The 12,335-nt window shown below is 40.9% G+C and overlaps 1 protein-coding gene across 3 annotated transcripts in view; it reads right to left on the reverse strand.

Moving 5' to 3' along the window:
• LOC121175959 (voltage-dependent calcium channel subunit alpha-2/delta-1-like) overlaps positions 1-11,059 on the reverse strand; it is a 73,322-nt gene extending 62,263 nt beyond the window's left edge. For all 3 annotated transcript variants that reach the window (XM_041029854.1, XM_041029853.1, XM_041029852.1), the window contains exon 1: positions 10,721-11,059. In XM_041029854.1, the coding sequence (XP_040885788.1) occupies positions 10,721-10,800 (80 nt within the window). In that variant the 5' untranslated portion in view covers positions 10,801-11,059. The remainder of the gene's footprint in view (positions 1-10,720) is intronic.
• Positions 11,060-12,335: the final 1,276 nt, after the last annotated feature.

A 12,335-nucleotide genomic window follows, 5' to 3' on the forward strand; every position in this document is an offset into this window, starting at 1 on the left:
TGGATGGAAAGTATGACATGTTTGTGATCTCTTCTGTGTTTTGAGGTTAGTGAAATACTAACCAGCATACTGTCTGCTATTATTATTTTTTTTAAGTAAACAGATTACAACTATTTCTGAATTACAAAGAAAGAACAAAATCTTGGATAGGTGAGGAAAAAACTTGATTTCCAATTTGTATGAACACCCTGACTTGTTATCACAGAAGAAAAAAAAATATCCTCACTCTGCCAGTTAGGATCAGTCTGTCCAGTGTGAGGGGTGAACACAGGGAAGTGGACACACTCCCAGAATAGAGAACATGACTCAGCATGAGAGCACTGCTGTCTTACTTCTGACCACATTAACCCCTCTGGCTGAGCTGTGTGCAGCTGTGGGGGAGGCCGTTCGTGTTCTCCCCTCCCTTTGTTATTGCTCTTCAAAACCACAGCCTGTGGCTGTTAGCTGTGCAGCTGTGTAATACACTCTCTGCAGGGTTAATACACTTGTAGGACAACCAGCTCGGAAAGTGAATATGCTGCAGTGCTCAAAAACTATAAATATTAAAATCTCTTGAATTCAATATATCAGAAAACCATTTAGATTGAAGGATAATTCAAGATTGTTACGAGAAGAGTGTTTGGAATTCACATTTGAATTCACATTTTGAATTTAATTAAGGATAATTCCACTGTATTACAACTTGGATCTTACTTTAGTTGTTTTGGCCATCATTCCTATTTCATCACTGAAGACGTCAGATGGGGCAAGAGACACAAACAATGAGTCAATCAGACATTTTTTAAACAGGCTTCTGGCACAGAAAACAAAAGCAAACTGTACAATCATTACGCAAATGTTAAGGCTAAAAGTTCATTTTTGAGCTTGAAAACAGCAGCTGAGAAAGACAAAAGCAATCTCACCACAGGCCCATTAGTGGCTGGTTCTGATTGTTTAGACTGACTCCAAGGTCATGAATATGCTTTTTATCTCAAATTCAACGTGGACGAGAAATCCTGAAAGGGTTATATCTGCCACTTCATGACAACTCGGCAAACCAGAGCAGCTACTTAATGGAGCGTGTGGTTGTTTTTGTCAGTTACCCAGGATATCTGCTGTAAACATCAATCACATTCTGATTTAACCGACTTCCTCTATGTTCCATAGTTGTACGTGCAGTTTTCTGCATTTCCTGTGATTATTGACAACATTTTGGATCTGCTCTTGTTCGCAGCGTGTCTGATCCACTGACCGCTCATTTTTGCCCAATTGCACACTTCATAGAATGTCACCAGGTTTGGAGCTGTTGTTATCACAGATACTGTGAAAAGGCAGCAAAAACCACAGTATAAAATTATAATGTTTCAATGAGTTTTAATGGACTAGAATTGTTCTTTAGACATAAAATAACTTCAAACTTCCACGGACTAATACTCTGCTTCTGCTTCTTTGTTTCTACTCCAATGATAGCTACCTCCATTCAAGGTTTAGTTAAAATATAAAAAATAAAATAAAATCATTCATGCAGAGTTTGTAATCCAACTTTAAAAAATGGTTCCCAAATGGAGTTCATGGAAAGAAGATTGGGAAGGCTTTACTTTCAATCTTCAAACTTTTTCTGCAAAGTCCTGTGTGTACTTTCATACCAAACTTGTTTCTATGTCCTTACCAGAGAGAAAGCAGCAGTGCAACTTTAAATAAATACCCTGTAGACTGTATGCTCTGGGCTGTCAAAGTATTGGAACAGTTTGTCATAAAACACTTTTTCACATCTCGGTGGTTAGCAGGCGGTAGCTGCTTCAGGTCCTCTCATCTCAACTGAAACTCATGGTATTAACAGTATAATTTCATGCAGCGTGTGTGCCACATCCCTGATCAACAGGGGAAGAGAAAGAAGTACATCTAGGGAGAAACTCAAAGTTTTTTCACTTGTATTATTTCAATAGTTTTATATCTAGTATGTTTATTTTCTGTTTCCCTTTTTTTTGTTTTCGGAGAGAAAGTCCAGACTATTGATCCAGGGATGTTGGACACTCCATCATTCCGCCTGAATCACCGAATAGTCGGCCTCACGCCAGCTCCAAGGCCCGACATGCCCGTGTGTGAGCAGCTGCAAGGATCCAGAGCTCAATATCCAATCTCCAAGTTTCCACTCCAACACCCTCTCGTCTTGTAAACATCCTCATTTTTTTATACTCAGAACCCAGTCTGTGGAGCCACATTTGATCTCTTAATACCATCGAAACCATCACAGAGGAAGAATCCAGCAGCATGTTTCATCAGCATCTTTTTTTTCACCCTCCGTCTCATCATGTTGTGGAGTCATGGTTTCCAGCACTGGGAGACAGTTTGAAACCTCAAATCCTCCTCTAATAGCAGTAATTTGGGCTTCTAATCTGTTCTTAGAGGGAGACCAGGCTGACACCATTACAGGAAGAAGAGGAGATGCTCAAAAAAGATAGGGATGTTTGAGGATGGCAAAGTAGATGTAATTGAGCCACTGGGGGATAGCTAATAAGAGCTCTGACTATGAAGCAAGGCATCTAATAAGCAGCAAGCTTGACAGAGCGTTGTAGAAGACAAACAGTCACTTTCTGCTCCTATGCCTGTCTTTTTCCTTCTGCTTTTCCCTCCTTTCTCCCAGTCCCCTTATCCTTTTTGTGTAAATGTTTCACTTTCATTGCATGGGCTCTTCTTCCCACCTCTGGCAATTCTTTCCTCTAGATCTCTACTGTATTCCCTCTTTCCTTCCAGCTCTCCGACTCGACTGTCTGCTCGTTGTTGTGTATAACACTGGAAATCTGGATTGTTGTCTTTAGCTTGCATTTTCAATTTACAAACTCCTCATAATCAATACATTTACTTCCTATCAACTGCTTCCTTATTTCTATCTAAACAAACTTATGTTATTGTAATTAATGTTATAATTTCCTTCCTTCTCCCCTCTCCATCCTCTTACATGTATCACCATGTATTACAAAGGAGACAAGTGATGATATCTTTATTGAGGTCAATAACTTCATAATTGCAGGCTTTGTAAACGTCTCACAGCCTCATTATCCTCTCAGGATGTTATTGATGTTTATTCCTCTCTTCTGCCATTTCCCTCTTAGCAAGCCAGTCAGAGCATTTTACCACGAGCCCCTGGCTAGATCTGAAGAGCTGTGTTTAAGTGAGGCTTTGACAACAGTATATTCTGCGCTCTATCAAGCACTTATGTTAAAGGTGTATTACAGCTATGGGAGAGCTGACTAGACATTGTCTGAGATCATTATCAGATGGTGGGGTGGTGCTGGTGGGCAATCATTCACAGAGAGAGCAGGTGTGGGTTTACAGGAAGCTGATTCCACTGGGATTGATTTAACAGGTGACTTTTGGCCAAAGACAAACAGCCACATATTGTCTTCTTATGCTCAGTTTAACTTCTAAGCTGCGCCACAGGCAGAAATCTATAAGCCAGACCAGAAAGAAAATAATCAATTTTAGAAGCTGTGAATAAATTGCTTTCTCAATTAACCACCACACGTAGTGACCTAAAGATTTAGCAGTTAGTAAGCTTTGAATGGTTGGATGACATGTGGTGTGTTTTAAAGCAAAAACAGCCTCTGCTTCCAACTAAAAAAATCTAACCAAAAACAATTAAAAGTCACCACATTCGTTGTGACTAACAAAGTCACACCAGGTCATTTGGAGATTTGAGCGCTGCTATACAGTCTGTCCACTGGCAACATGAGACTGCCACAGAGGGCCCGGGGTCAGGCTCTCTTCCTACCCTTGTCCGTGTTTGACCTCACACTTTGGACGAGAGCTGGGACTGACTCGCTGTCCCCCTAGCGCCTAGTCTGTCTCGTCCACACCCTCCATGTCAAATGGCATATACGTCCTGGCAGAACTAACAGCTTCCATTGTATCACCTCTCCCCGCAGGTGTCTGGACACATTAAGTCAGAGGAAACAGAATTGTTGTGACACCTGCAAGTGTTTGTATTTGCTGCAGAGCAATCACACCTGCTGGTGAGATTGCAGCATAATAAGGGACTAAAGAACAGCAACAGCAACTAATTAATATTATACTACCCGTCTGCACATACCAATTTGCAACAGAGTTTAGGATAAGACATGCTCGCCTTTGGGTTACTGTAATAAATAAGGGTTAAGATGTGCCCTGAAAAAGTTGGTAATGATTTCCTCGAAAAAAAAATGAGGATAAAAGGATAAAAATGAGTGATTTATTGGATTTTGAGAAGTGCTAAACTGAGTCCAGGTTCTAGGTGCACTAGCATGTTAAATTAATTGTCAAGCAATGGATGAATAAATGAATGGCAAACATGACACATGTTCTCTGCATAGAATTGGAGTTTGTATTTGCAAATTAAGGTTTTTCTTCTCTCTGTAATTTTATTTGAATATGCAGTATACATTCTTTTCAGTCCCTCTTTCAAATTATTAACAGAAAATACTAAATTGTTATTCTATTTAACAATTTCTTTGTGTTTTTTTTCTCCTCTTGCTCATCCTCACCCCTCCAGCTGTCTTTCTCCCTGCTACATGTCATTTTGAACTGTGCTCAAATGACTAAACCTCCACATCCCTGTCACCTTCACACTTTCTGAGCAAACTCTCTACCCATCCATCCATACATCAACCCTACCCTTCTGCCTCACTACACACACACACACGCACACGCATACACACACAATTTCGGACGATGTGTATAAATAGAGAGATTAGAGAGCCCCCCCTGGCCAAAATGTCCAATTAACGTCAATCTAGACGCCTACACAAGCAGACCACTGTTAGTGCTGTACTGAGTAATGTCCAGTGTGGTCTGAACACTGACATTAACAGCTTTCATGCTGCAATACAACTCCATTAAGAGGCTCAAGAGAAGCCATCACAGTCCTTCATGGATCCACTTTTCACTGCATCTCCCTCAAAATACTACACATTAGATTTGTGATGTTGGTGTCTCACTACAGATATTTTAAGCACTTAACGCTTCTAGTATGTGATTAGGATAAGTTGTCTTACTAGAGTGGCAATAGAGTGTTTCTAAGTTGTATTACTGCTGGTGTCGCAGTCACCAAGACTGGATCACTTTCCATTTTCCTCACTTGAAAAGACTCCACTTTGGTAATAAGAGAGAAGTAAGAAGCATGTTCACCGAAGAGGTAAAGTGAAATTCTCATAATTTTTATTTGGCATAATAAATTAAACTGAGTATTGCTTTGTGCTAATGAGTAACTACAGCAGTGCTATGATAAAGGCACAGTAAAAAACCTGGGTGTATTTCGAAGTAGGTAGTGACAACAGGCTACCACGCTGCACCCGTCAAGAATTAATCTTAAACTCCCATAAAACCATAACTTCCACCATAATTATTTTTTAATACACATTCGGCAGCACATCCCAATAGTGGCAGGATTTTCTCTACCCACAGACAAATACGTGGTCATAAACTTAAAAGACAAGAGATGACAGCCACAAAAACTTGGCGTGACAACAGGCGAGATGAGCCACGGGGTTTGATTTTCAAACGTCAGTCTTACACAACCCCTTTCTCCCAACATTCTCTACTTCTAAATCTATACTTGGTCTTTGGTATCTTGTAATCTGTTTTGCCTCCTTGTGCTTTACGGCGTTATGTATTCTATTGTTTTACTAATTACTCTCTGTTTGTCTTCAGACACATGCACTTGTGATAAAGGCTTATAAATAAATAGACTTTGATTTAAGGAAGGAGTGACACATAATTGATTTACAACATAGCCTTAAAACTACACTCCCCATGCTTTATATTATGGTATACAGATGTGCTTCCTGTACGGGACAGGGCTCTCATCCAGACAGCTGTTAGCTATTCCCAAGGTTGCCCAGGCAACGCTGCAATGGAAAATTCTTGGGAATTTCCATGTGGCAAAGGATTGTGGGGAAGTAGTACAACACCCGGGTCGCTTTTTACTCCCCAACCTTCTCTTCTCATACGCAGGGCAGTGGGGAAATGTCTTTTTGTCAAAACGAACTCGGGGTGAGAAAGTTAAACCAGACACTAAAGCAACACCCAGAGGCCACACATAAGCAAGGGGTCCACACAATTTCAGTTCATGAGCGGGGTGAGATTTATGGGAGGACCCCTGTCACTCCACATCCCTCTGTCCTGTATCTTTACCTACATTTGAGTCAGGCCTCTCAACGCCCCTTCCCCAGAGACAACAGCTTGCCTAAATATAGCTTAGCCTATAGAGTTGAGATGGAGGCAAATTGGGAAGGAAGGGGGGAGAGAAAGAGGGAAAGGTGTGGGAAAAGAGCAAATAAAAACTGAGAGAGAGAGAGAGAAAAAGAAAATTATGTGTGAATAGAGGGCGAACATTATCCATGGGCACAGATCTCGCACTCTTGCATGTGTGCGTAACAGATACAGCCCACCAGCTGCTTGACTCCAGAAAGAGGAAGCCTCCTGAAATATACCTGCTAGCACCAACCCCCACCCCCCCCCCCCATGGCAAAGAGGTGCAAATCTCAGCCAATGAAACCTCAGACAGCCCTAAGCTGATCATTTCCATCTGTTCATTACATTTGATTCATCCTCTTCAAACCTCCCCACATTATCATTGTCATGTTAGATTTGACACTGGAATATAAGCTGAAGGGAAATCTAATTTATCAACTGATTTTGGATTTTTTTCATCCCCTGATTATACATTGCTGCCCATAAAGTTGGAATAACTTTGTTTTCAGACCCATTCCTCTTTTTATTCCTATTATTCACATCAGAAATCACAATGGTAGAAACTGATCAATAAAGTTTTGAGAAGATATATGCTTAACCTATCAAGAATATATCACATTGTCACAATCATTTCATGAGAGGATGTAAAATATATTTTATTCCAACTTTATGGGCAACAGTGTAGTAGATGAGACCTTGTTAATCTCTCTGTCTCTCCCAACGCAAGACACAAGAGTCCAAGGCCCTGTGATTCAATCATGAAACAAAGCCTGCAGCTTTTTTCATTGACAAAAATAAAACAGAATTTGTAATAATGATATCAAAAGACTAATGTGTTGGACACTGTGACCATAGTGCAATTTTCCAGGGATATAGCCTCATTTTCTGGTTCAAATCTTCTGACACCACAATGACGTAAAGCAAATGTGGACGTAAAAGGATTAACAAGTTTTCTGTGTTGCAAGCCAACTTTTAAATCATGACTACAGTGTTTGTGTGATGGTGGCATGGCAGATTAAATTCAAGATTTGCTTCTTTATCTCCATATTTGAGAGAGTTTGTTTTTTGTTTTTTTTTGCGTTGCAATATTTTATCACTCAATTGTTCAGTAGCAATGAGTCCAGGCATATGGGACCAAGGGGGGGACGTTTGGTCATGAAATAAGATGCATATGGTTGGTTTCAAGTGGGAACTGAGCCATATTCATCGCAGGCTGCTGTCAGTATCAGGTCACTGGGATGAGACAAGTGTCAAGACAGACACAAATACATCATACAAACCAAAGCAAGGCAGAAAACTAATTTACTATCAAAAAAATTAAGCACGAGTCAAGAAAACTCTTAAAGCTGGACAGAAAGATGATATCCTGAACTTAATGGCAGACTTTCTCACTTGTTTTAGGAAAAAAATAAAGGAATAGTTTTTGGAAATTAGCTAATTTGCTTTGAAGATTGATACCACCTCTTTCTATAATCCCACACTGTTAAACAGCACCACAAACTGCAGCCTCCGAAACAACCGTACATTTGATTCAACACCTCTTCAACTAAACCTGAGCATTCTAACCCTCATGAAGGTGGGATTTATTGCAGGACTGTTGTATTAGACTGCATTAGTTTTAGCTAAGGGTGTTCCTAATAAACTGAGAAGTGAGCGGATATCTTTACACCATCCATGCTTACAACTGCCCATGCTGCTCTCTGTTCAAAGTGCCTCCTCCAATTATACCCACTCATTGCCAGAGACGAGACCATGAACACAAGAAGCATGGCTCTTTAGCTGGTTGAGCATGAAATCTAGTTAGCCTTAAAAAAAAAAAAAAAAAAAAAGCAAGTGAGAGTGGGAGAAACAAAGCAGAGGGTGACAGAAACTGTGGAAAATGGAGGATGGAAACAAAATATGTTTGTCGGTGACTAAGGTGAAAGCCAGAAAGAAGCACATGATCAAGTGTTGGATTGAGTATTTCAGTTCAGCACAATGTATTGGCAACTGGTGACACAAAGAATTGGACAACTCTTGGGATTTTAGCTGTGAGGCCGGTGACAGAAAACACTACACATGCAGAATCCATGCAGCAAAGTGTTGAATATAGAGCAGACATATGGGATCAACAAGGCCGAGTCTGGATTTTCTTGTTGTCTCTTTTTCTCTCCATCTCTATCTCTTCTTTTTATCTCCCCTGGTCTCTCAATGTGTTCGCTGGCGCCGGGATCTCTGGGGCACAGTCTATGACATCAGACTTTGCATTTCAGATTCAGTGATGTTAATCATCTGCCTTCAAGCAACAAGGAAAAGAAGTGAGGAGAGAGAGAGAGAGAGATAAAGAGACATAGGGAGCCGGATGGAAAGAGGATGGACAGGGAATGAACAAGATGAAAGGGAGAGCAATGAGAAAGAGAGTGAGAAGGGATGGAGGGAGGGCTGAGATAAAGAGAGGGGACATGAAGATCTGAAGCATACAGATGCTGGCATGTGAGGTTAGAGATGGAGCCCAGAGATACAGTCACACTTCAAGCCATGAGACAAGGAGGTGAGAGAAAAAGAAAGAAAGACAGATAGAGAGAAACAACATAGAGTACACATGCTCTATGTAAATGTCTGTTTTAAGTTACAAAACACTGAGCTGCTTCAGACTTCGCTTGTCCACATTTCTGAATTTCCTCGAGGGACACATGCTGGGTCAGTCTCTCCATCCTTGCCCTTCTAGTCTCTGTTTCTCTCTTACTTTCACCTTGAGGAGTCAGCATGAAGCTTGTCACTCAAAATCACCATCACCGCAAGAGTACACCAAGACTAAGACTGGGTGCAAAGACAGAGACACTGTGAGAGGGTCAGCAATGTTTGCCTGGTTTTGCAGAACTTTGAATTGAAGGAACTGTGACTATTACTGATGGCTCAGAAGCAAATGTCAAAATACAGACTATGTGAGAGGACTGGGTCTTTTCTAATTTGATTCTGGCACCGTCTTTTCTCCAAAATTAGGTTTTCCTAATTCAAAGGAACAACTCCTGCCAATCTTGTTGTGAGTTTTATCATTGTTTTTCTTGCCAGATTGCCAATTCTGCTCAGTAAGCCCACAGTGTCGGTGAAAGTGGGTCTGCAGCTCCCGAAGCCTGTGTGAATATCATGTACACAACCCACAGATCAATCCACTTAGTGCCCATGAAATATAGGGAGTGGGCAGGCCACTCTGCTAGTCTGACATCATTGTACTCGGCCATTAGGCTGAGTGCCATCATGGCTCACCCCCTCTCTGGTGAACTGTACTTGGGCTGCATTGAAAAGCGAGGACTGTAGACCTGCCTCCATTAGAACCATCTGGAATATCTTAAACCTGTTGATTTGTGAGGTGCAGCGTGGTAGCTCAACACGCTCACGCACCTACGCGTTCGTTTAATTTGGGAACTGTATTCCTGTGACCGTGGATATATCATCTGTTACATCTATTAATGTTGCACTGCAAATATAGAGGTTGGGAGTCAAATTTAGACACCGTGAAGCAGTGATACCTCGACTGAGCTAGTGATACATCCACTTTAGTTCACAGGCCGGGTTACCAACCCACAGGTTTAGTAGAGGGTTTTGAGCTCTACTCCTAAATGGAGGCAAGACAACTTGGATTTTTGTAATGAATTACAGAGAACTGAACTACTGGCCCGCATGTTGGAAATAATAAGAACTGTTCAATTCATATGGAGATGGATTATTACACAATTTGTGACAAGTGAGCACATTTAAGAGCAAACTGGCAGACAAGCACCTACTGAGAGACCATCTGCTTAGCTATGAGTTTATGAGTCTTATAAAACACTAGCTTTTGGGGTCTGGCCACAAGAAGACTGTCTCACATGGACTGCAGGAAAAGGAAAAATACTTGTTTGTGCTCACTATTCTTTTATTTTGACAGAACCGTTCTGATCAGAGGTGTTTAACTGGCCCAAGTATTATCTCTCAAGCTACAATATCAACTGTCCTGTAGTGTAAAAAAAAAACTGATTCACCCACACAAATCCTCTCAAATGTGGATCCCAAAAAAAAAAAAAGAAAATCTCCAAACTGTGGTTTTGCTTCTCTCTGTGTGTGGATGCTAATCAGGAAAAAGTTTGACAATCTCTGAACCACACTCAGACCTCTGACAGCAAGCCACATGTCACTGAGGGTCGAGCTGGCAACACATGGGCAGTAGCTTTAAATATCACGTTTCACAAGGTGAAGTTGAATCCAAAGTAATATGCAATCATCATCACTTGCTTCGGCTAGAACCACTGAAGTGTAATGTTCCACCAATTGTAATTCACTTCAACCGGAATGCGAATCTAAGGAAGAAATGTCCAACACTTATCTTGTAGTAAATAAATACAAATACTTTAAATATATTTGTACATCACCGACTATTAGAAAGTTAAATTCTGACTCTGAAAAATGATAGCAGGTAGCATTTTTTTTCTTGCTTAACACAGCATTTAATCCAGGACTTTCAAAACCCAACAGGCTGTTTTGAAGCTTTACTCACTTATGCGCGTCCGGGAATCGTCCGAGCGACACAGACGAAATGGTTGACAGGAGTAAAAGTAGGTAGACTGAGTAATCCATGGCTTTGTTTATTTCCCTTCCACCACGATCCAGACACAGAGAGGATGAACAAAAAAAAGCTCCACAATTCCACCGCGCCGTGCGTACTTCTCAGCCAAACGCCTCACACCGCCATCGGTGCGCGTTTGGAAACAAATCTCATCTGGTGTCTCCCTCCCCCCCCCAACGGTGGAGTTGAGAAGTGTGCTTTTTTTGGGCTCGGCGAGTGTATGCGTGACTGTTAAGTGTGTATCTCAAACTGCGATAGGCTATTAGAGCAGATCTATGGCGTGTGTCAAAAAATAAAAGGAGAAAAGGGGAGGGCACATTTAGATCTTCAGCTTGGCCGGCAGGAGCAGTGCCACTCCGCACACTGCAAAAAACATCGAAACCGTCATTTAGCTGTCAGGATGCCTGCTGTCAAACACGTGGGAAAGTGTGTTAAAGTGAGTGGGATCTTTTCATGAATTTAAATGAATTTTCGTGAATTTTAATTTCGAGTCTTTTTTTCTAAATTCTTTGAAGAAACCTGATACTTTTCTGTTTTATTCTATGAAAAATTTACACCAATATTTCTCTGAAAATCCGGTCATAAAGTAGAGAAAATATAACGAATTAAATACATTAATATTAAATTTGTATATAAATTTAACTTTTTAGGATCAAGAAAATACACTAATATAATACACAAATAGTATACTTTTGAAGTGTAGATTACTGTCAATGACATTTTTTACAGTGTGCGTTTTTTTTGTGTGTTTGTGTTCCTGAGGCACAAATGGGTTTCCGGGCTCACTCTCTGCCCACCGCACACAGCAGCAGTTACACATGGTTCTCTCGCCGTTGGAGTCTTATCAAGCACAGGACACTTGGCACCAACACCTCCGCGACACCTCTCAACACAATTCAGTCACCTTCCTGTCTACTCTCTAGACTTTCATTTATCAACCTTATATGACCCCCAGCTTATGGACCACAATGCAAACTGAGTATATTTTCTATTTCTTTACAGCCTAAAAAAATCCAGCATCCTCAGATAGTTATTTCTTAGTATGAAGAATGAATTTGCCTCTTAAACGTGGGCTCAGTTTTGTTTGGCTGCTTTCTCCCTCCTCTGCATCCTTGATAACAAAGATACTCCACAAACCAGGTGGGACTTCTGAGTTCACACGAGGACACGTTTGTTTGCGTGTGTTCACGTGCTGCTGAAACCGTTTTCAGTCCCTCCAAGTGACGGCTGTCCATGTCAGATTCAATGAATCGTCACAGGAAAAACTCACAGTTCTCATCTAATAAAGGTTCTCTGTTTTATCATGTGTATCATTATACGCTCTCATTTAATTTTGCCACAGTGCAGTGCATCTGCTTATGCAGAAATGTGATAATAAATTCTGCTCGCTCCAAGGGCTGTGGCAAACTTAATATAAAGTGACATTTCCTTTGCTGGGACAATCAACAAGGTAAATACCACAAGAGTATACTGTACTTTCTGACTCTCTTTCCAAAGCCCCTCATCAGATACAAAACTAATCTCTGACTAATTTCCTCAGAGCCAC

This window comes from Toxotes jaculatrix, chromosome 22, assembly GCF_017976425.1.
Source record: "Toxotes jaculatrix isolate fToxJac2 chromosome 22, fToxJac2.pri, whole genome shotgun sequence".
NCBI classification, from domain to species: Eukaryota; Metazoa; Chordata; class Actinopteri; family Toxotidae; genus Toxotes; species Toxotes jaculatrix.